The sequence below is a fragment of the Miscanthus floridulus genome, chromosome 1 (genome assembly GCF_019320115.1).
Source record: "Miscanthus floridulus cultivar M001 chromosome 1, ASM1932011v1, whole genome shotgun sequence".
Taxonomy (NCBI): Eukaryota; Viridiplantae; Streptophyta; class Magnoliopsida; order Poales; family Poaceae; genus Miscanthus; species Miscanthus floridulus.
Window position 1 is genome coordinate 88,731,649 of NC_089580.1, and position 24,505 is coordinate 88,756,153.

At 43.0% G+C, this 24,505-nt stretch overlaps 2 protein-coding genes across 2 annotated transcripts; both read right to left on the reverse strand.

Moving 5' to 3' along the window:
* Positions 1-2,256: 2,256 nt before the first annotated feature.
* LOC136537478 (uncharacterized) lies at positions 2,257-5,073 on the reverse strand. Its single transcript, XM_066529439.1, has 3 exons — positions 4,919-5,073; positions 4,476-4,748; positions 2,257-2,623 (listed from the first exon to the last, which is right to left on the reverse strand). Exons 1-3 carry the CDS (start codon positions 4,934-4,936, stop codon positions 2,576-2,578), a joined length of 339 nt encoding a protein of 112 aa, XP_066385536.1. The 5' UTR covers positions 4,937-5,073; the 3' UTR covers positions 2,257-2,575.
* Positions 5,074-8,363: 3,290 nt separating this feature from the next.
* On the reverse strand, positions 8,364-13,217 carry LOC136537469 (probable serine/threonine-protein kinase PBL3). Its single transcript, XM_066529434.1, has 6 exons — positions 12,742-13,217; positions 11,249-11,607; positions 11,030-11,165; positions 10,801-10,937; positions 10,579-10,702; positions 8,364-9,006 (listed from the first exon to the last, which is right to left on the reverse strand). Exons 1-6 carry the CDS (start codon positions 12,788-12,790, stop codon positions 8,528-8,530), a joined length of 1,284 nt encoding a protein of 427 aa, XP_066385531.1. The 5' UTR covers positions 12,791-13,217; the 3' UTR covers positions 8,364-8,527.
* Positions 13,218-24,505: the final 11,288 nt, after the last annotated feature.

Below are 24,505 nucleotides of genomic sequence, written 5' to 3' on the forward strand. Positions count from 1 at the left end.
ATCCAGTAGTGGTGCCATGAGTGCCACTGTCGGCTGTCGGTTCATGAGTCAACCCAGCAATGATACTCATAGATATCACTGTTGGTTGATGATTAGACTTGGTAGTGGCGTGCCTATTATCACTATCAAGTCGTTAAACCAACAGTGATAGGCCACCACATCACTATCGATTATCCTTTGCTAGGCGCCCACGTCGGCCAGATCAAGCCTCACTGTTCCCTAGGCGCCTTTCTACCCTAGTTCTTCCATCCCCGCGCATCCTCTTGCCCAGGCACCTCCCTCCGCCATGCACACCCATCTCCTAGCCGCCTCCACCGTCCTATTGCCCACCATCGTCAGCGCCGGTCCTAGGATTTTAAGGGCCCTCTGACGATCTCGTCGCAACGGCCCCGTTTGACCATGTATAAAATCTTATAATATATAGGTACTTATTTTACTTGTAAAACGAAAACAAATTCAATAACATATTTTTAATTTAACATGTCTGATAATTATCAAGAAACAATGTAGATTAAGCAATATATTTGTAGATGTATGATAATTATCGAGGAACAATGTAGATTAAAAAAGCAATATATTTGTTTTCTTTTCTCACCCATGTCAAATGTTTCTTAGGTAACATTCTAAAATTCTAACACCTAAATTAGAAGAAAAATATGACTATACGGGTACAAAGTACTAGAAGTCTGAAATACTATGAAAATAATTAATTTGGATTAAAAATAAAAAGAAAAAAATACCTTGGGCCTAAACAACTGATCGGTGATCGCAATTCGTAAGAAGCCAAGAATCAAGATGTCGTCGTCGTGGAGCCCTGTCTAGTCACCGTCCTCGTGCGGCGTGTCCGTGTCTCCGGTAGTCTAGCTCTTCGCGGCGGCGTGGCTCGCCAGCTCCGCATGTGTAAGGCGCACGTCGCGAACTCACTATCAGATTGTGCTGTGTGCAGCGTGCCTCCTCTCTACCCGAGGGCTGTGGGGAAAGGAAACTAGGAAATAAACGCCGATGTTGTCTTTTTGGACCACTTGACCAGTTCTATGCCCCTCTTCTCATTAGTTTGCTAATGCCTACTGGACTATAGAACATGAGGTTTGTATATCTGGGTTTAGGCCCCTCCTCCGCTTGGGCCCTCGGCCGTCGCACCTCGTGCCCTACCCCTAGGGCCGGCACTGACCATCGTTTGCGCTCGCGACCTCCATCTGTGTGAATCTTGATCCATCATAGTCTAGTTAGGCAGTAGATCCTATGAAAAATAGACATACATCAAAATCGAGGTTGCTAAACTCAACCATTGAAGACACTTGATTCAAAGATATTCAAATCTAATTCAACATTTTCACACAAATACTGAGCAAGGATAATCAACATTTTGAAATACTAGATTCGACATTTAGATAATCTGTTTGAAATGTTCTAGGTTAAACGTTGATATAGTGAAATCAAAATGTTAAAACAGTAAACTCATAATGTTGAAGTAGTTTATTTTTTATAAAAACGTTGAGTTTTCCTATAAAAAAATAAAATAGAAAAAAACTATGTTGGATCTTTTTTTTGCATTAATTCTAAGAAATATTGTAGTTAAAACAAATTTCTAAATAGATACATGGTTTTGGTGAAAAGTTCATTAAAAATTAGAAAAGTATTGGACCTATTTGGCTAGACAACTTGGGAGTTGAAAAAACTAGAGAGAACAGTCCCAAGCACCCGCTTAGAAAGTGCACCTCGATGCAAACTAGCTCTGGCGTCCACGCCCACTCCATATGTGTAGCACCTCTTCAGCAAAAACTAGATATGCTTGAATATTCTATACTTTTACCTGATTGCATCCTGATGAATCCAAAGATTTGTTTTCTGCTGCTGTTCACATCAGATACCGTGAAGATGCAGACCTTTCACATCCACCATTGCTCCGTACATCAACATGCTCCGAGGATGAGATGACCTGCAGCACATACTGAAAACTGGTCCGGATGACCATGTACACGCACTGCAATCCATTCTTCAGACTTCCAAACTCCAGTTCAGGTCCCTTTCTTGTGGGCACACGCTTGGAAATCTAGTAACCAGGACAAGCTCTTACTAGTTGTTTTCGACATGGAAACAGCTATGCTTATTAGTCGTATTTATCAAAGACCTTGTTGCTTCTACGGCAAAGCAACCTGTATGCAGGGATGTTCTTCTAGATAGAAAAATAAAATTCAGAGATGCATACAAAAAGAAGTCAAAAGGAAGAACGGGACGGAAATTCAATATATCATCTCAAGCGCAGACAAATTTCTACAACCAAAACACAAGTCACACACCTTCAGATCCAACCCTTTTCAGATCACATTGCACTAAAAGTTGCGAGCCATCGCTTTTGACTAGGAAGAAAAAAACACAGCATGAACCATGAGCTCTTCTTCCCCGCAATCCGTCCTTCCTCTCCCTCTCGCTCTCCCCATCGCTCGCATGAGTGACAAGATTACAGAACCAGAGGAGGATTACAAAATATGCAAACTTTACAGTACAGAAGAAATCTAACAGCTATTTGCACAGGATTTATGTGCTGTGATACTGCAGAAAGTTTTGGAATTCTTCATGCTCTGATACAGCATTGGAAATAGCTCAGGAACTTCTTCCTTCCCTGCATCGATAGCAATAGATTGGAGTTATTGGCCAGTCTTTGGCAGCACCGGTCAATTACGTGCAAGATTGGTGGAAACATCGCTACAGTTGGTCAACCATAAGCAATGGAACACATGATGGTAACCCAAGGGAAAGTTCGGCATGCAAGACATTGAAAATGTCATGTTGAGAATCTGAAAAACATGTGGTCCTCATGGGTACGTTGAATATGTCAGACTATGGGTCACTAATATCAGTGAACAACACATTGGCAATTTGGCACACACTTTACGAGTAGCTAACTGTGGCTGCAGTTCATCAGGTAGCACATCAACAAGATAATAAACCAACAATATAAGTCATGCACTCATCACAACCTGAAAGTAACGAGCCAAACTACTTTTCTAGAAGGGAATGACTTTACTTTATTGTGGCCAACTAAACCACATCTAGTTTCTTATTAAAAAAAGAAGCATCTATAACCACCTGCACTAATCACACCCTTTGGGAATTCGATCCCCAAAAGCTGCTCATAGCCTTATTAATTCAGATCATTTTAACGTTAGCTAAAATTGGACTAAAAAAAGGAGCACCCATGGAAGGTCGTCTAGTATCTGTGTAAACCCACACATCAATACATACATTCTATGAATTTCAGAGAAAAAAAGAAATAAATTGTTGAAAAGTTGATGCACACGTGAGTGCTCCCAAACCCATTAACTCCTGCTTCCCACTGAATCAGCACCAAATGCAATTGGCAATTGGACCAACATCATGCTGAAGCTACTAAAACCTTCCACTGATGGATGACGTTATTGTACGCCATCAAATGAGGTACAAACATAAATCTGATTTATTTATTTTGCCCAGATAACCTTCTCCCCACTCCAAATGGACAACAACGTGGCCCATAGATCAGTACAGCTAACGATTCAGACACAGATGCAGATTTGGAGGCTAGGAAGATATTGATGAGGCTGTCTCTTTCATCCAAGTTGAGACAAGCATTACTACTGCTACACTTCATGCGCATAATTGGATGCATTAGCCTGTTGTATCTGCAATTGCCGCATCAGAACGTAAGCCAGTGAATCGCTACTAAATTGTATTTGCTGATGTGGTACATGACAATTCTACGGATGTGATGGTGCATGATAATTGGTCCCATCTCACGGTATCAACAAATATAAAAATTCAACTCAATTTATTATTTATTTGTTAATAAACGCCCATCGTGAACCTGTTTGTAATCTTTTCAGAACCGCAGTGGTCTAGAACAACTGAAACTAGGCTCGCTTCTGTCTTCTAACAATTCATTCAGTACCAAGGTACTGATAGTTGTACCTTGTGTTAAATTAAATCTTCAATTTTGCCTCAACAAGACACGACATGGAAAAAGTCGATCAAGAAATTCGAATCCTTTTTGAAGTCTAAACATACTTTTTGGTTACTTCAGTTCCACGCCCTGCAATCAGGGGCGGATCCAGCGGTGGGGCGGGGGGGCTCAAGCCCCCCCTACCCAAACCGAATCAGTGTAAATTACTGTAGAGCCCCTATGAATTTTTAGGCAAAGTTCTATAGTATAGGGGGGCTGAGACTTAAGATCGAGCAGAAGTGTTGTTCAGTCCCCCCTAAAATATTTCCTGGATCCGCCGCTGCCTGCAATTGAACTCCAACCAAACCAACCGGATTTGGGCAGGTGAGGTACTGAGGTGAGCCGTGAGGCGTGAGCGAGACAAGGTGAAAGAAGGCACTCTGCCTCAGAAGAAATCAAGGGCGGTAATAACAAACTCTGCTGGGGTATGGGCTAGTACACGCAAGCTAGTGGTACGAGTGAAAGACAGCTGATTAATCCTGAATTAAATTGTTACCGTAGGGGAGTCGTCGTGCAGCGGCCGGCGGTGGTCGTCGTCGGCGACGGCGGCGGAGGACTTGGGCGGCTGCGCCTTGCTACTCTGCTGCTGCTGCTGGAGGAGGTCCTCGTCGCCGCCGAGGCTGGCCCTGGAGAGCTCGCGCTTGTTCTGCTTGCGCATCTCGCGGATCTTGGAGAAGTCCATGGAGTAGTCTGGCACGGCGCCGTTCTTGACGTCCCACTCCCCGAACGCCGGCACGGTCATCCACCCAACCGCCGCGCCCTGCTGCTCCTGCAGGAACGGAAAGCAGCGGGCCGATTCAGATTGTTGCCCCGCCCAGGTGGGGTCAAAATACGGACGGAAGGAAGGAAGGGCAAGTAGCTCAGAATCGAAGCAAGATTTCCCCAAGATATCAAGAAAGTAAGAACAACTTTCCCCAGGAATCGTGCTCATGCCCATACCTCCTTGCGGTTCTCCATGAACGCTGAGCGCCTGAGCCTCTTTCACTTATAACCTGTAAGCTTGTGACTGTGAGCGCTGCTGAATGCTGGAGGAAATCAATCAATCAGGAGCCGTGTCAGCAGCAGCGTCCCAGGCCAAGGAGACGTCGGTTATAAAGCGGGGGAAGGGAAGGAGGCGTTACGGCGAGGCGATGCTACGGCCGGGCCCATCTCATTCCAAGCCGACGCACCGCGGACGGACTGACACATCGGGCGCGTGAGCCGCCCGCCCGCTTGGGAAACGCAACGGGAAAGTGGGAAAGGTCGGCCACAACCCTGTGGGCCCGGAAGCCGCACTAACATCCGTCAACGGTCAGCCGCGACCTGAGTCCACCGGCCGCCTTCGTCGTCGATACCGTCTATCGATCCGTGTGCCTTTATTCTGGGAACCAGGAATTCATCTTGCCGGACCCTCTTTTGAATGGCCGCGGCCGCGACGCCACCACCCTTTTCTACGAGGTTTTCAAAAAAAAAAAAAATCGGTCTTTCTACCTCGTGGCCCTCTTCCTTCCCCAACGCGTCGCACCTCGCAGCCCCGTCGGCCACCAGCGCAGCCTCACACCCCCACTGCGCTCCTCGCTGCTCTGACCCGACATCGCGCCGCCCTCCCTACCCACCTGCCACGCCGCCACACTTGCTCCCCCACGTCTCGGACCGCCAGACCGTCAAAGGACCACCGACTCCTTGAACTCGAGGTGTGAGCCGAGGACTGCCGGCTGCCCTTCTTCTGAGATCCTTCTGTCGCCTCCTTGAACTCAATGTGGGCGCCATCTTCTCCGTTCCTCGCCCCAAGTCGCTGCCTCCAGTGAACACATGTCGATGAGCCTCCATTCTCTCAAACAGGTAGGAGATGTTGCGCTGAAAACGTATGTTGCAAGCGTATGTTTCAAGTGTTTTAGATATTTCAGAGGTATGTTGTAAGTGTTTCATACGGATGTTGCAAAAGTGGATCAGAATGTTGCATATGTTGCAATGGTTGTACACGTATGTTGTAAGATTCTATTCCCAATGTTTCATCTGTTTTTTCAGATATATTTTACAAGTGTGTTTATTTGGATATTGCATATGTTTCACACATATGTTATAAGTGTTTTATCTGGATATTACATATGTTTTACAATGTTTTTCAAGTGTTTTTCATGTGCTTTTGCAAGTGCGTCAGATGTATGTGTTCAAGTGTTTCATCTGCCCTTCAGATGTATGTTGTAAATGTTACATCTAGATGTTTTAAAAATAAATTGAGTGTTGCATCTCCATCCTCACTTTCTACTACCTCGCCTCGGTGTCTCCTCCTCCTTCCGGCGCCGGCTGGCATCCGCTACCCCCTCTCCCTCTTCTCGATGCTGGTGACGTTGGGGCAACGCGGGCCCCGCATGAGCGCGAAAATAGCGCGGGAAACGGCTATAGGCGCCGACGTCCGGATGGGACGAACGTCTGAGCGCTAGTAGGCCTATTTTTTTTTACCACCAGGGGGTGTTTGGACTACAGGATGGCAATGGAGCGGTTTCGGGTCAGAGCTCCGTGAATTTCGGGTCCAACGGGTTCGGGTTCAGATTCAGGTTCGATTTTCTCCCCATGGTTTTGAGACCCCGAAACTTATCAGGTTTGGTTTGGGTTTCGATTTCACCCGCGGATCCACAATGGAGGTCAGAAATAGAACATTTTAAATAAAAACTATGTGTTTTTATTAATAAATTGTTAATGTAAGCTATTAAACTTGTTCTAAGTTAAGCCATGAAATTGTGTGTTGTTTATTGCCTCTTGTTGGTTCATGTGAATATGTAATATATATCATGGATATGTTGCTAAAAATTCCTTATTATTTTTAATTGTCATATAGTGGTGGGTTTCGTGTTTTGGTTAACCAATCGGGCTTTGGGGATCCACCGGATTTGGTTTTGGGTTTGGATTACACCCGAACCGATGTTCGGGACAATTTCGGGTTTTGAGTTCGGATTTCGGGTTCGGATCCGTGAAGGCTCCACCTGATCCGAATCCGCCCTGAAGCCATCCCTTGGATCAGGGGGCTAATAATCAACACCACTAATTAACGTCAATTGCATTCAAGGAGAAAAGAAATCCCTAGAGTTCCACGAATAAATCCACTGAGTTGTGGTAGTTAATTAACGTCGAATGTTACACCTCTAATTATAATATTTTGACCCAGTTTTTTCCTTACAAACTACTCCGTAGGTCCTAATTCTTTTTCTTCTCTTCTAATAAAATTAGCAGCAAAACTTTTGGCTTTCCTTCGGGGAAAAAAAAGAAAAAACCCAGTGATATGTGCAGAGAACATCAGAGCTTGTGCACGACGCTTGTGTTGTCCCCACGTAACGCGCGCTCAGATATCATCAGCCTGAATCTGAATTTTGTTTTGTCTATTACGTAATTATTATTTACACTTCTTAATTAGGCGAAGATGATGAACAACGGCGCCTCACCACGCGCCGCAGATCGGTGTCGACTTAGGTGCTATTTGGTTCAGCCACAGGAGAGGCAACGCTAATCGGAATAGCTGCTCCTGGTATCAGTTACATTGGATCACGGCCGGAGGGGAGCGTTAATGACTTTGCACTAGCCTGTAACGTAACAGATGTCGCCGCGATGGATTGCAGCCTATACAACAAAACATAAAGTCACGGCAACAGATACCAATGTAAACTGATTAGAACCCTAAATGGTTGAACCAAACAGCATCTTAGTTGTGACGACGGGCCGTCATCGATTAGCTGTTGCTCCACCGTACGCATTTCCGTAGCAGATCGATGGGCGTCGTACGTCCTCTCGGTTGTCGTCATCGGCTGATGACCCGTATCAGGAAAAGGAAAAGGCACACGGATCGACAGACGGTAAACGGTATCAGGTCGCTCCTGTTATCCACTCTGGGGCAGCCAAACCAAACAAACAAGAGTAACAGGAATCGGATAGCAGCGTGAAGGGTCGCTGGTCCAAAAACACCGAACCAAACACCACCTTTAGGCTTGTTTGGATGTAGTCAGATTTCCATCAATCTACCTGTATATGTAGACTGAGGTGAATCAAATAACATCAAACAAGGCCTTAGTTGGATTTCTGGATTCCGCTTGCAGGCTTAGGGAGGGCGACCATGCACGTTGACACATTTCACGTGGAAAATATTTTGGACCGGGTCGGAGGGAGTATTATCTAACCAAAGGTTGGTTATCCACTGATTCTCCTACTACGTACTGTAGTTATCACCAACACAACCATACAAATTCCAGACATCACAGTATTATTACGGCTGCCGCAGCCTGAACCTGCAATGCAATGATCTCGCGTGATCTGCGCCTGAAAGGCCTCCGATCATTGCTAGACAACACAGATTGATAATCGATTGGAATTGGATCGGTAGTTGGCTTTATGATCACTATGGATACACCATTGCTAGAATCAACACATGCTTCTTTGGACCCTACACATTGCAACGATTGCAAGGTAAAGCGATGAACGACAAGCGACAGGCACATCCCTTCAATTTCAATCAAAACTTATAATGCATTGGTTGGCTCAAAGAAACAGCAATCCATCTCATCTCATAATGGCGAGGTCCTACAAGACCGGGAGCGGGGAGCCTGCTGCTGCTGCTGCTGCTGGCAATGGGGAGGCCGAACCTGACAGGCGCCTTGGAGAAGGCTGCGCCTTCATGGGTGACCTGGGGACTGAGCCTGAGGACGACGATGACGTCTGCCGTGTGTTGACTTGAGGCACCGCGATGTTGTACTTGGGGTCCTGCAGCTGCTCCAGCTTCTCCACGACCTCGGACATTGCAGGCCGCATCTTGCCCTCGTTGCGGATGCACTGCAGGGCGATTCCAGCGACAGCATGGGCGCCTTTCTTCGGGTACTGCCCTCCCAACTTCGAGTCCATGATGCGGTACAGACGGCGCTCATTTCCCAAGTAGGGTTTTGCCCAGTCGACGAGGTTCTGCTCGGATACCGGTTTCGATTTGTCTAGCGCCCGCCGTCCTGTCAGTAACTCCAGTAGCGCGACGCCAAAGCTGTAGACATCTGCCTTTACTGAGAGGCGACCTGGAGCATTTTTTTAAGAAAATGAGGAAAAACAATCTTATCAAAATAAATTGTGTGGCTGAGCAGATTATTAATTCACTGGTTTTATGCCCACTGCTTAAGAATGGAACTGGTTTATGTGGAGGTCTCTAGTACATATGTACCTAGACAAATTAGGGGAACCCCCCTGCTGTGTTCCTTCAAAAGGATTGAAGAAAAGATATCTGAGCTCCCCTCAGAGATTACGAATGGAATAGGCTATTTGTTTGTCTAATGACATTTTTTAAGACAATTTTTGAACATGACCTCTAGAAACGTTGAGTTAGGTTTCGCCAAAACCTAACTCAAAAGTTTTGATTGGAAAATAGATTGCCAAAACTTTAGCATAAAGCCTTTTGAATTGTTGAATCGCATGAAAATTTAAACATATTATAAATCTTATTTATGTGGGCTAGATTACACATGAAAATAGCAGGAAAGGGGGAGAAAACATAAAAATCCCATAAGATGTAAACTACACGTCTAATAACATCTTTTATCAACACAAGAAACTATCTTACCAAAATAGAATATATTCATCCACATGGGTCAAATGACCGGTCAAGAAAATTGTGCACAAAGGCTGGTTTCTTTCCTAATAAATGTACTTTTGTGAGGAATCCTATTATCTCAGAAGAAAATTGCAAACAGCCTTCATTGGTGACTCTTAGTGTTTAGTCGTTCTAAGAATATATTATTATATTATATATTCACACATACCAAGAATCACCTCTGGAAAGAGAATTTTGTTTGCAGAGCTTTTTCCATTTTGACAGTTGCTTTATTCTAAATTTGCCACCACCAAGTGGAAACTTGTCACAATATTAATGTATAGCCACTAGACTGCGGTAAAAGGACAATCGATAATATTCTGATCACACTGTAATAAACACATTTTATAGCTTAGCAGTTTCTTGGCGTTCACCTTTTAGCAGTTTACTTGTTTTACTCCCAACATTCAAAATGGATCTTGAACATATAGACTTCTCTTGTAAAAAAGTCACAGTTTTCTAACAAATGGAGTTGACCATCTTTTTGAGAGATGAAAATTCTTTAAGGGCCAAGATAGCATACAGAAGATAAGGCACATTTTAGCAAGTTAAAAATCTTAGTCAAAAACCAGAAGTGGCGTTCTACAAAGCATACACCATCATACCAAAACTAGAAATCCAGTAGGTTGGAGTGGCATGTTTGCAAAGCAGTTCAATAGTACTGGAATTACATCAATTCTGCCAATTCTAGAACCATAAAATGAAAAATTAAAAGGTGACACAAAAATATTTGGATTTCGTTATCATAGCACAGAGGCATGTGATCCTGGATCATAAGTAAATAAGCTTCCAACATAGGCAAAATATGATAGACTAACTCAAAGTAAATACCACCTTAGCTAATACAAATTAAGAGCTTATATTGAACTTAAGGTGATATAAATGAAATAATGTTGAAGAAATGGCAAGCATAAAGGAAGTAAACACATCCTATCATTCGGCATGTTTTCATTATTTCAGAATTGTTCATGGCTTACACTCAAAATTTAGATTGTTTTCTAACCTGTTGCAACATACTCTGGAGCCGCATAACCTCGTGTGCCCATGACTTGTGTAGAAACATGGGTCCTATCCCCAGTTGGACCTGCTTTTGCCAAGCCAAAGTCTGAAAGCTTTGCGTTGAACTCCTATATTAATGGGCAAAGAAGTTAAGAATATAACAATGTACGGTTTGCCAAAATAGAAGTTTTCCCAGAACAAGGATGAGTAGACATTTCATGTATACCGTGTCAAGGAGAATGTTTGATGCCTTGAAGTCACGATATATGACTTGGTTCTCAGCGTCATGCAGAAATGATAAACCCCTAGCGGCCCCAATTGCAACTTTGAGTCTTATTCCCCAGGGTAAAGGATCAGCACCTCCTAAAACAACAGAAAGTTTCTGCTGAACTAGGTAGAAATAGAAAACGACAGATTTCAGAAGAAAAGGGTTGCATTAGAACAAAAAAACATACGTCTGAATAGATGATTTTCCAAACTTCCTTTAGGCATGTACTCATACACCAGGAGTCGGTTATCACCATCTGAGCAATAACCAATGAGTTTGACAAGATTCTGGTGGTGAAGTTGGCCAAGGTAGTCAACCTCTGTCTGCAGGAGAGCAACCCCAGTAAATACAAACAGAGAGGTCTTGAGAAACCTGAGAATATGGGCTAAAGCACTGGCAAACATACCAGCCACTCCTTGTGGCCCTGAAAACCTTCTGGTTTTAGCTTCTTGATGGCAACAACCATACCACTTCCTGGCTTTGAAGGGGCAAGAGTTTGCTCATCAATCCAGCCTTTGAACACATAGCCAAATCCTCCTTCCCCAATAAGACTATCCGATCTAAAGTTCTTCGATGCAGATTTGAGATCACCTAATGAGAATGCCTTCAAATTTGGCGACGACAAGATTTCTCCTTCTGTCCTATTAGGAGGAAGCTCTCGACTATCTTTGTATGAGGCCACAGTCCAAGTCGACCGAGTCGAACCACTTTTGACCGTTGAGGGGTTGGATGATGAAATTGATTTGCTCCCTAATTTTGATTGATCTAACAGGTCAACAATAAACACAAAACAAAATGTGTAAAGCATACAGTCAATCGCTTGTGGCTAGTTTAATTAATGATCGAGTTCCTTCAATTTTGCAGATAATGTGGTCCAAGACATAAGTATGGTCATGGTAACGACATACGATACAAATTAAAAAATCAGCAAGATGCAACAGCCACAACTATACTCCTAGCATTGACCAGCCAAACAGAAATGTCTCTAGCTGTCCAAACAAGTAAAAATTCATGGAACAAAGTTCCTGTTGTCTCAGAAAAACCATGCTAATTCTGACAGATTGGAGCACTGGGGCTGAGTTATTAACTAACCTAGCCAGACACTACCTCGCAGAAGACACTTCACGAGTTGTGCCCAAATTGTATCACATAAAGAACCAAATTACAGATTAATTAACAGCCAAGTTCCTACAGTTCTGAAAAAAAGAGAGACAAATGTGAAGACAAAGTGGCCTTGCTAATAGGACTACAATCTACAAAATCGGCAAGTAGCAAGACACGATGGCCATTACTGGTAAGTTCCACCTTCCAAACTGAAACTTCTGTGCCTAAACGTAAATCCAGGAAACAGGTTTCCATTTCTGTCAGACAAGCATATGCTAATTCCAACTTTTTTTTCTCTCGAATGTGCAGGAGAGCTGCGCATCTTTGTATTATAGAGAGAGCTAATTCCAACTTTTAACAAGATAAAGCAAGGGTGCTGCTCTTTTTTAGATAATATAACGAGACACTTACTGCCAAGGCTACTCCATTAGTTGGGACCAAATTCTATGATTCGAACAACATTATGGCTGGGTGTATCATAATACCAATTTGACACTCTCTGCTTATAAGTGGGTAATGAATTCCCAACTGGAAAATGGAAAATGTTAACTCCTTCAATCTTAAAAAAAAACTTATTTCCTCTTCTATGAAAGAAATCACCACACGGTACTAAAAATCAATAGCTAGCACTCCATATAGTAAGGCAGGAGCGCCCTGTCCAGCCTCCCCGGAGCAGCTAGCCATTACGCCGGATCTGCCTAAGGGGTCAGACGAGACGAGCACAGAGCAACCAAACCAAGCAAGAAACAGCTGCTTACAAATCCAGCGAGAAGAGGCTCGTGGAGGTGCACTCACAGGAGGTGTTGTGGTCCACCGGCACCGCCTTGTCCATGCAGTTCCCCATCTCCTCCCTCCGCTGACGCCGGCCAATCTACCGGCGACACATCAACCGATCCGACCCCCCGATGCCTCCTGGGTGGGAGCTGCCAGGAACAGCAACGGTGCACCCCGCCTCTTCGCACGCGCCTGCGAGAACTCGGCCGGGGTCAACGCCAGGAGGAAGCTCCGCCACCAATAGCGCACTCTTCCAGAATCCAATCTTTGGAGGATCTGAGCCGAGCCCGACCGCCACGCCAACCCGCGCCGGCAGAAGCACGTAAGAACGTGTCCCCGCCGGAGTCAAGTCAACCCGGCCGGCGGGCTGCAGTGCGCGCCCCAGGAGTGTCGTGTGGATGGGGTTCGCCAGGAGGAGGCGCGCGTGCGTCTGTCGCGGGTCGCGGCCGCGGCCAGCCCAAGGCCACCAGTGTTGGAGCGGAGCGGAAACCGCGAGGAGAGAGAGAGAGAGAGAGAGAGAGAGAGAGAGAGAGAGAGAGGTGGTTGGGTCTCGCTGTCTCGTGGGGACTGCCGTGGGGTTTGGGAGTAAAGAAATGGCCATGAGCATTGAGTAGGCAAAGGTTTTGCGGTTTTTTTTAATGGCGAATATGACCTGGTCTTTGTTGAACAAATGATGAGTACTGAGTAGGCATTGAGTTTTGCGGTTCTCGTGGGGACTACCGTCGAGAAGCCCGATGATTCCAAAGAGCCCCGAGAATAATGTCGAGCCCTAAGCCCTAACAATGCCAAAGACGTGTTGGAGATAGGGAATGAATCTTTGTTTGAGATTTTTTTATTATGTTGTTAAAATTGCATTTAACTGGGAGTCTCAAATACCATGGATAATGGGTAACTAACGAAGTTAGTGTATATTCAATTTAGGTTGCTCCTTAGGTGCTTGTGCCAGTGATGAGTGGCTTCAGCATATCTTATGGAAAAAGGTCCTTACTGCGCAACCATATTTCTGCGTTTTTGTGATAGAAATAACCTGTCCTGAAATGTAGGGTACACAAATTTGTATCGATTAGCTGGATTGAACTTGAAAATTCTACTTCCTGCCTTAAAAAATAGATGCTTTAGTTTTTTTCCTTGCTCACAATCTTTAAGTGCTCATTTCTAGGCCACTTTCAGATACAAGAAAGGGTCTGTTTTTGCTGAGCGCGTTCGGCTGTACTACTTCCCGCTTGTTTCAGCTTGTTTCACTTTATTCTCTCTCACAGAATACTATTGAATCATCCGAAACAATCCAAAATTTACTGTTAGCCTACCAGCCGAAGGAGACTGCTTAGGGCTTTGAAAGTACTATGATGTTGCTTCAAGACCTTTTTAGACTTGCAGTTAAGTTCCATCATTTTTGCTATTTTATTTACTAATGATTATCGCCTTCAATTTTTGCAGGTGGAGGTTAAGTACTGGCATGCACAAGGTACTGCCATAGGAGTGCACTTTATTTCTTTCTCAATATTTTTCTTTATATTAGTTTGGTCTTTGTATACTCAAATATTTTTTAGTGTATATCCCAATATTTTCTTTTATATTAGTTTGGTCTTTGTATACTCAAATATTTTTAATGTATGTTGTATTCCAATGTTTATATTGAATCTTCTTTAATGCTATAAGATCTGTACATCTTATATGGTCCAATTGGTGCTCAAACTTTAGGGTTTTACTAGAAGATTATGACATTGAGGGCTTTAGTAGTTAGTCCTAAAATCCAAAGGGTAGAGATGTTTTACCAGTCATAGGAACCAGAAGAGCCAGAAGAGGCTATTTTTATTATTTTATTTTTTTAGACGTCATCGTAGCGTTAGCACGAGTAATATACTAGTATTATTAATAGATCTAAACATGCTCAGATTAGAGTGATATATCTTTTGGATAGGGAGAGTAAATCTCCAACTAAAAGTAGAAATAGTTTGCTTTGACTTTTTATTGTTTAATTACAAGATAGATCCAATGAGATGAGACGAAACATACCGGACAAACATCGAAAGACCAAGGATCCGGAGTTGCTAAAGTCATGATCTTTGCCGGTCTAATTAGTTGCGAAAGGTTCAAAATACTTGACGACCAGCTTCTCTAGTTCGCTAGAAATGGCTTCTGCTCTTGACCGGGCCATCGCTAGAAATCACCCTGTCCTCGTCATGCCGAAAATTCATATCGGGTTTATTTATTTGTCTCATGCCCGGCCTGTCGCTAGAATCACGCGCACTGTGTGTTATTTTTATCTCAGGCATTGAACAAATCCTACATGTCACCTTCAGCTCCGACTGGAATGTCTTAATCGCAACTGTTGGAATAACGAGGGAATGATGACTTCGCTGAAATCTTAAAAACATAATTAGTCGATGCTTTCTTCAACTCTAACGTTTCTTTGACTTGCTCTCCTCTTAGAGTCTTCCTCATCCCATGGATCTTCTGTTTACGCTTTTATGGGCCTGTTTAGTTGGACCTCTCCTAGGCAGCCCATATGCAAGAATCTCAATGCTAGGCCTTCAAAATCTGATCGATGCACGGAGCTAGGCAGATATGCCTGCGCTGAAACAAAAACGTTAGTTCGTCCGGACGAACGGACGGATCGGACAGCCCCGCCCTGCCCGCGTTGCGCGCGGCACGCAGCCCCCCCCCCCCCCCCCCCCCCCCCCCCCCCCCGAGCTTCATGCGCCGCAGCCAACCTTCGTTTCGCCGCATGCCCCCCTGGAGTCACGCCTCCTGCCGCAGCTACGCTCCATCCGCCGGCGAGAAGTCCACGCCGCCGCGAGCCCCCGCCTAGAGTCACGCCTCCCGCCACGGCTCGCGCCAGACCTCTGCACCACCACAAGCTCCATGCTCCGTCGCTGACCTTCGCCGTCGCGACCTCCATGCGCCGCAGCCGACCTCCGCGCCATCGTGAGCTCCATGCGCCACCACCGACCTCCGCGCCGGCGTCGAGCTCCACAACGACGAGCCTCCATTCGTCTCGGCAGCAAGGTGACATTGCGCTGAAAGCGCATGTTGCAAGCATATGTTTCAGATGTTTCAGAGGTATGTTGCAAGTGTTTTATATCGATGTTGCAAAAGTAGATCGGGATGTTGCACATGTTGTAATAGCTATACACGTATGTTTCAAGTGTATGTTCTAAATGTTTCATCTGTTTCTAGCGTATGTTGCAAATGTTTCATCTAGATGTTGCAAAAGTAGGCCTGGACGTTGCATATATATGCTAGTGTTTCAAGTGTTTTCATACTTGTATTGCAAGTGTTTTTATCTGGGTGTTGCAATGTTTTGCAATGGCTACACACGTGTTTTTAAGTTTTTCTGGTGTTTTGCAAGTGTTTCAGATGTATGTTGCAAGTGTTTCAGTTATTTCAGATGTATGTTGTAAGTGTTTAATCTGAATGTTGCAAAAGTAGATTGGATATTGTACATATCGAGTTGGACCCACTTGCTGCAGCTGCTGGGGCGCCACCGAGCGGGTAGACGGTCCTCACGTGCCACTATAAAAAATGTCTTAAACCATGACGATTTGTAGATAACGTATTTAGAAAACGTCATGGATTAGAGATGGTTCATTTAGACTCCAACAGCAGGTCCATTACAAGTATCGCACATATAACATGCGGTCGAGCGGCGCGGGAGACATCCGGGTCACGGGCCCCGTGTGGGTACGCGAAACGAGTACGTGCGCGAAAACCGACCAGCATGCGCGGGCGTTCGTCCGAACGTCCTGGCGCTAGAATGTCCGCAAAACGGAATCTTCGAAACCAAAAGCCCCTGCCCCCTAGATCCCGACGCAGACTTTTCATTTCATGGCTAAAAATGTTAATTGCTGGCGCACTTGAAGCTATTTGTCTATCAACCATATTCCCTGTGAGGCTGCCACTTTTGTTGGCCTTCAGCAGTGGCCGCAAAGACTAATCAATGTTGGCCTTCATTATAGGAGAGGATCACGAAATACTTGAAGAGAGGTGTGGATACAGAGGATGCAAGCAAGGATATCTAAGTCAAGTGGGAGGCTCAGTTCAAGTTGAGTTCGAGTCTGCCTCGACCTTCAGAAATAGTGTGCACTAAAACAGCACCTACAATGATGTTGGTCACACATCAAAATTCCACCGGAGTCAATAGAGATTGTCGGAACAAGTTAGAATCAGAGTGCTGAGCCAACGTCTTTTAGTTTGTTGGGCTGTGTATCATCTAGTCAAATAGGAGCGTTTCCTGGAGGTGTTCACACCCCAAGCAACTTATAATGAGTTTTCACCATCCATATTAGGGTTTGGGTTTTGCTTTACATCAACTTTGTCATCGAATAGTCGCTGCCATTGGTTGTGAAACACCACTTTTCATGAGCTTAATTATACATCCACAATTTGTCACTTTATTGAGTTGTGTTATTTTGAGTTCTTGCTTGTGTTATTCGATCCACAGGCAGGGTTTAGTCTTCTCAGCAATGTCAATCAGATTTTGATACGGTTGATAATCATAAGAGACGTGAAGCTAAGGTTACAGAATTCGGATCTTTCCATAATTATCTTCACCTAACACAGGATCGAGAACTCTGTCCTCATCAGGGCACGCATAGTACGGAGTCATTCCACGACAAAACAAAATTAGGACGCATCACGTCGTTGAATTAATAATTGGTAAATTTATTTGTATGTCCTGTTGCAATTTACGGCGTGTTTGCTAGTATAGAATAATTAGTAAATTTATTTATAATAACCGTGTAGAGACTATGAGCATCTAAAAGGTGTTATGTTGGAAAATGAATTGAGATCCTAAAGACAATCAGTTTTGGTTAGTTATACACACTAGGGCCCGTTCGCTAGTCTGAAACTGGCTGAAAAACACTGTTCCAGCTAAATTGTTGTGAAAGAAAAACACTGTTCCGGCTGAAAAAAGAAGCTGAATAAACCGAATATAGAGTAAGCCGAACAAAGCCTAGATTTGTCCATAAAAGTTATAATGCATACGTACGATTGTAGGCTGTGCTAGAGTATGTTTTGATGGACTAGCTTGAAGCGTTATTTGTTGACTCTCTCCAACGGTATATATAAGTATTTTTAATTACGGATAGACAATCGGGGATAAATTAAATTATCGGCTGAATATTTGTCACAACTTTTTACCGACTGCAGGTAAATTGGGAATTGTTTACTCATCAAATGTATAACATATGAGTTATTTCTTAGGAACCTCAGGTTAATTAATTATTGAACATGGTGTATCTATGGTCATGAATCAACTCTTGTACGCGGTTTATAGCCTTCAATGTCGGGCCCAAGCTGTATCATGAGATGATACTGTTTTCCTCGTTCTCAAAAAAAAAAAAAAAAGTAACTACATCATGCCATGTGGCACAAATCTGACAATCAATTAGTGCACTGTTCGTTTGGACTTGTTTGATGGCTAAAAATACTGTTGGCTAATTTGGTGTGAGAGAAAAATATTGTTCGTTAGCTGAAAAAATACAGCTTATAAGTCAAACAAGCCCAAATAAATAGGGCATAGGTAACTGGCAATAGCCTAGAGTATCAGATCGTACGCTGTAGGCCGTATTGTGCATTCTTACCTCAGCAAAAGATCCAAACACAAGCAAGACACAGCTAATTAAGGAAAAGACCAGCACTAAAGATCCATGTATGCATCTGCAGTAGTAGGTTGATTAAGAATTGCGCAAAGCTCAGTTTGCCGCACCGGCTTGCATGTTCTTCCGGTGATGTGCTATGGGACAAATATCGCATGCAAACTGTATGCACCATGGAGCCGTGAAGGACGCGTGTCCACCGAAGGCATCAAACGGCTCAGTGGTTTAGCTGCTGGAGACGTAGCGGAGCCGTGCTTCGGTTCGTAGCGGAGACGTGCTCGCCGAGCCGAGCCCACGACGTACGTCTAGGCTAGCTGTGCCGAGACACGCATCAAGTAACGGCTCCACGGTGCAAATAGTTTCCATACAATTTTTTTCCGTGCTATGCCCATAGTAGTTTATCTATATCTAATACTATTAAGAGCAGTAATTTTTTTTTCTTTAGTCTCATATTCATTCTTTTTTATCCGTCCGTCGCTCACTGCTCTTGTTTCTCTGTTCTTATATCATAGCCTGGTTGTTTGAACCCCTGTGTGCATTGTGGCGCGCATGCATGCACGTGGCTCGTATACGGTCTTTTTTACAACTGATGCACATAATAGCCACCTATTTAAGTTTAATCTTTTGTTACACAAGCATTTATTATGGGTTTTAGACTTTATTCGATTCAATTAAATCTAATAAAAATAGATAACTTATTATCATTGGCACAAACACCGCACAACAAATTGCATGTTGTATTATATATATCCACATTAATAATAAAAAGTGAAAATTTTATTCTTCCATCACCCTTTCTCCCCCGTCCGTCCATCTCTCACTTATGTTCCATCCCTCGATCTGTTGTTTCTTACACTCACCCTTCTTGCTTTGAGGTTGAAGGTGCAAAACCTTTATTGACACCATACAATTCATGTCATCGCCTAGCCGCCTGAGCCCGTTTGCGTCGCGATGTATGTGTGGCTCACCTTTCATTTTTTTTAAACTCACAACATGCGTACAAAATAGTGATCCATTTAAATTTAGTCAATCTCTTGTCAATTTCCCATGTGTAAGTAATCCTTTATTGCACTAGCATTTATTATGTGCCTTGGAATTTATTTGATTTAAGGTTGAGCCAAGACCAATTAAGTCCAACAAAATACCCAGATGCTTATTATCACTACCATAAGCACTGCTCGACAAATTGTCCAGCACACGAACATGTTTGCTAGTATACTTTAAAAGGGAGCATGATCTAGACCCTATTTACCTTCGAGTGAGTAGAAAAATATAGTAAGAATGGGCAAAGAGGTATCTGTTTACACCACAATTTGGGAAGAGAAGAACGTAGGAACTCGAAACTTCCAAGATTGTATTATCAAGGGATCGATAAGATGTGATTCGATATCAGCCGGTTTTGATGCGGTATCGGAAATCGACTATTTTATAGATGACGTCAGCGGATAACATCAACGGATTACGTACAGATGGCGTCGGGGGGAAAATATGTCGGACTCTACAAAAAGAAAATGATTATGGTCCAAGTTATCTTAAATTAGGAATGCTTTCTTTCGAAGATTGTAAGAAGTCGTGTTTGAGTAGGATTCCTGTTTAAATTCTGGGTATAAATATTGGACCCCGACTATTGTAAGACACATCCAATCAATCAATACAAAATACTTTTTTTCAGCTTCACGTCAACCCTTAGGAGTAGGAGTACTTTAGATCTCGGCGAGTTCTTCAACTAGCAAGGCTGCATCGATCCGATCGACCTCCGACTTGTCTATAAGTACCGTCATGGTTTATACCTTTGTTTGTAAGGCTGCATCGGTCCGGTCGACCTCTTACGAGCTCTAGTATAAGTTAGTTATCGATCCTTATCTAGTTCAAGTACGGCTGTATCGGTTAAGTTCGACTTCCACTGCTCGAATTAGATTAAGGTTAAGTTATCAGATCTACCTAAGGGTGGCATCCTTCGGGTAGATTCATTAAGTTACCGATCTTGCTGATGTTCTTGTTGTCATTAGTTTCAGCAATATCAACCTGCCCGATCGAGATCGATCTAGATCGGCCTCACATCCTTTTTAGTCCATCATTTATTTTGTCACATTGCGATGGTTCTTACTTTAAACGACAGATTATGTTTTATCGGCCGTTCTACTTCGATCTTGATCGTGCATAGTATACGGCTAAGACATGTTTGATCTTGAGTAGGTTTACTAGCTAGTTGAATCTGGTCTATAGCTCGCTATTACGGCTGTAACGATCCAGTCGATCCCCACTGTTAGCACTTTAAATTGGAGTATGCTAGCTAGTAGATTTGCTTTCGACCATGCTTGACCTTAGCTGTTTGCTATGCCTGCATCAGCTAAATAGTCGATCGCCCATACTTTAACGCTTATACTGTGTCTTCATGATTCTTTTAGATGTGAATAGATCTGTTTACTTTAAAGGTTTAATCTATTATCTTTATTATGGCTGCCATCGATCCGGTCGAACCCTACTGTTAAGGATAACGGGTTAGATCTGATGAGTTTATTGACATGTCCATATAAAATAGTCGATTGTTCACATGTTGTAATCCCTTTTCTACCTGAATCGGCTATTTTAACTGATTAGCCTGTGCTTTCACAGATATGGCACGCTTTCATAAACCTGTTGAAGTATGGTCGGTTCTATGGATTTTCTGGTTCTAGACAATCATCATCATCATAACTGCATCGATTCGGTCAAACATCACTGTTGACGGCAATAGATTAGATCTAGACGGTTCGTAGATCTGTCTATATCAAACAGTCGATTGTTTGCGTGGCATATCCCTTTTTATCAGATTCATTGGCTCTACACTGCGTATTGATCAAATCTAATTTCGCCAATGATGTATTTTTGACGCATACATATTAATAGCTTAAGGGAAATGATCATTAAAACTGAGTGCATTGTATTCATTACTATAAAATCAATCATGACCCATAAGCGTTACAGTTCTTAACAGCTGATTTCTTCTCGTATCGGCTATTTAGTCGATTTTCTTGTCTGGCCGCTCTCGAAGCGGCACACTTGGAACTATCTGGGCAAAACAAGCATGTTCTACCCTAAATTACTGATTACTTTCTATCCTTATCTATTGTAGGTCAAATTGACTGGCACGCCTTCGAGATTCGCAGGATCAGCTGGTCTTACATTGAAGCCAAGCAGATCTTCAGGCTTATTCCAAGCAGATCCTTTTGGCTTGCTACATGTCGATCGCATCGACACGTTTTTACACTAACACACGTTTTGGCATGCCCGGTGGGATACCACAATCGTCATAGCAACTCACAACAATAATGACATTCTTATGGTGCCTTATGAAGACCTACCTGATGAGGATAAAGATGTCATTAGTAAAGGTATAGAAGAATTTTAGAACAAGTGTTTGTTGTCCTGCACCAAGACGTGTGACAATAAAGTTGTTCAAAAATATCCATTACCAAGAGTTTTGATGCATGGGTAGTCAGATACAGACGAAGTTGATGATAGGCGTTTCTTCATAGATGCCGTAAACAAATCTGTTCATGATGCCATGTTGAACCATAATATAGCTTTGTTGAATACATTCCACAATACCATAAAAGAGGTGTTTCATGGATGTCCAATTGATTAGGTTGGACCGGCTTATTACAACATTCCACATCCGTCGACTCAGGGGACTAATCAAGCCGGTACTAGCCATCAAGAAGCAACACTAACTAGTAATGATGATGTCTAGGCAGTTCAGAGCTCATCTGAACAAGTTCAAGGTACCACTACTAATGAAATATAAAATAATCCTAGATTATCAGTGCAGTATGTGCAACAGCCGACGGGGCAAGTTCAGAATCAAATGGTTAATTTTGGCACATCAGGCCAAATACCATCATCGGCTCAAAAAATAGCGCCATCAGTTCAAAGGATTCATAGAGATACAAATCCCAACGTCTACAACCAGAGACTTCAAGTAGCAAATCAGCAAAGGACCCAACAAATAGAGATTCCATAGGAATATCATTATGGAATAGATTAGAATACCCTTCATATGATTCCAAATCTGGGGTATCAAGGTACCCAAAATTTTAATCAACAAATGGGTCAACAATTACAGAGAAATCCAGATTCAAATGCTGATGAGTTGTTGCTCAGAGTGACCGAGATGATAAAGAATCAATTCAGTTTGAAACTGGAAGGGCAGACCTTTTTGTACAAACGTCTATATCCAGAGTGGTATGATTTGGTCGCTCTTCCTATAAATTACAGGCTCCCGTAATTTGCTAAGTTCATTGGTCAAGATAGCACAAGTACAATAGAACATGTCAGTCGGTATCTTACATAGTTGGGCGAAGCATCCATTGAAGAGGCTCATCGAGTTCGTTTCTTCTCCTTGTCCTTGTCGGGACCAGCCTTCACTTGGTTTTCATCATTGCCAGTTAATTCTATTGCCAATTGGACTGACCTAGAGAAGAAGTTTCATACATATTTCTATACTGAGATAGGAGAAAACAAAATTACAGATTTGATGACCATAAGGCAAAGAACTAATGAATCAGGTGTCGAGTTTCTTCAGAGGTTCCAAGAAACCAGGAATTTGTGTTTTTCATTGAATCTGATTGATGATCAACTAGCTGCTTTGGCCGTTCAAGGAATGTTGCCAACATAGAGGGAGAAGCTGCTTGGGTAAGAGTTTGACAATTTAGGTCAATTGGCTCAACGAGTGGCAACACTCAATAGCCAATTTTAGAAAATACGCAGAGATACCTGATTCCAGAAGAGTGCCATAATTGTTGAAGCCTATAATCCATATTCAGTAGATGACGGCGATGAGGACGATGAAGAAGAAGAGATTGCTGTGGCCGAATGGAATTGGGGTAAGAAGACAATGATGGTGCCGAATCCTTGGGGAAAAGGGATTGAAGAGAGCTATGATTTCAACGTCACAAAATTGGACAAACTCTTCGATTTCTTGCTTGAGAGTGGATAGATCAAGTTGCCCACCAATCATGTTATGTTACCTCCTAATCAGTTGAAGAATAAGAAGTTATACAAATTTCATAACACTACTTCTCATTCTACTAACGAGTGTAGAATTTTTTGGCAACATATACAGAGGGCTATTCAGCAAGGAAAACTTAAATTTAATACACCTCGGAAGATGAAAGTTGATGATAATCCTTTCCCAAGCGATCAGAACATGGTTGATGCTAAGTTGCTTAAAGGGAACACTAAACTCCTAACATCAACTAGGGCCAAAGAAACTAAGACAATCGATCCAGAGATGCAAATATCGGCTGATGAATATAGAGAAATTAAGAGGCGTCGTGATCGATAGAAGAGCCGGTATGAGTAGGAGAGGTGCCAAGGAATGAGGCGATAAGGTCGCATGTCACATCTCGAATTTTGTTGAATAAATGACAACAATAGAAGGAAAAGGATTATCAGTGTTGGTTAGAAGAGAAAGAATACCAGTGTCAATAGGAAGAAGAGAGGTATGAAAGAAAACAAGCTGAATTACATTGGAATTGTCCTTTCTTTAGACATTATTGGAATAAAGGTTTGAAATTACCTACTAGAAATAATTGCCTAGAGTACAATGAGCAACATTAGGAGTTTAGGCAATCTTAAGCCAACCGCCAGTCTATCCATGCTCGAGATGGGTATTATCACAATAATATGGATCGGCGCTTAAAAAATAGAAATGTTCATGATTGTCTTGAGAAGCGAGTTGTTGATCAAAACTGGGCTGATTATGAAGAAGAAGGTAATGAGGAAGAGTATGTTTGGCAGAAAGGGCAATGGTGTCTAGGAGGTTTGACAAGAAGTTAGAAAAGAAGGGTACAATACCTAAGAAACAGAGAGCTAGAATAGCCTCAGGCATCTGGTAGACCTCAAGTGTGGCGTGCTAAACAAACAACCGATAGGGGTCAACCATCGACTAATATTCAAATGGCTTTTCTGTTGCCGTCAGAATTTAGAGCTCCAGCAGACCAAGAAGTCTATTCAAATTTTGATGAATCGGAGTATGAGGAGATAGTTGCCAAGTTGCCAGTTATACAATAAGCTATATTCGATAAGCCAGTCAAGCATTGGCACTTAAAGGCTTTATATGTAAAAGGTTTCGTTGATGGGAAGTCGATGAACAAAATATTGATGGATGGAGGTGCTTCTGTTAATCTTATGTCTTATAC

What these genes read in the sequence shown, in the direction of transcription:
- LOC136537478 (XM_066529439.1), bottom strand. An exon ending in TGCACGACGACTCCCCTACG is followed by an intron (nt 2,624 to 4,475) that starts GTAACAATTTAA and finishes CTATCGATGCAG; the next exon opens with GGAAGGAAGAAGTTCCTGAG.
- LOC136537469 (XM_066529434.1), bottom strand. Translation starts at nt 12,790, where the DNA reads ATGGGGAACTGCATGGACAAGGCGGTGCCGGTGGACCACAACACCTCC. An exon ending in AGGGCCACAAGGAGTGGCTG is followed by an intron (nt 11,166 to 11,248) that starts GTATGTTTGCCA and finishes GCTCTCCTGCAG; the next exon opens with ACAGAGGTTGACTACCTTGG. An exon ending in CAAACATTCTCCTTGACACG is followed by an intron (nt 10,703 to 10,800) that starts GTATACATGAAA and finishes CCATTAATATAG; the next exon opens with GAGTTCAACGCAAAGCTTTC.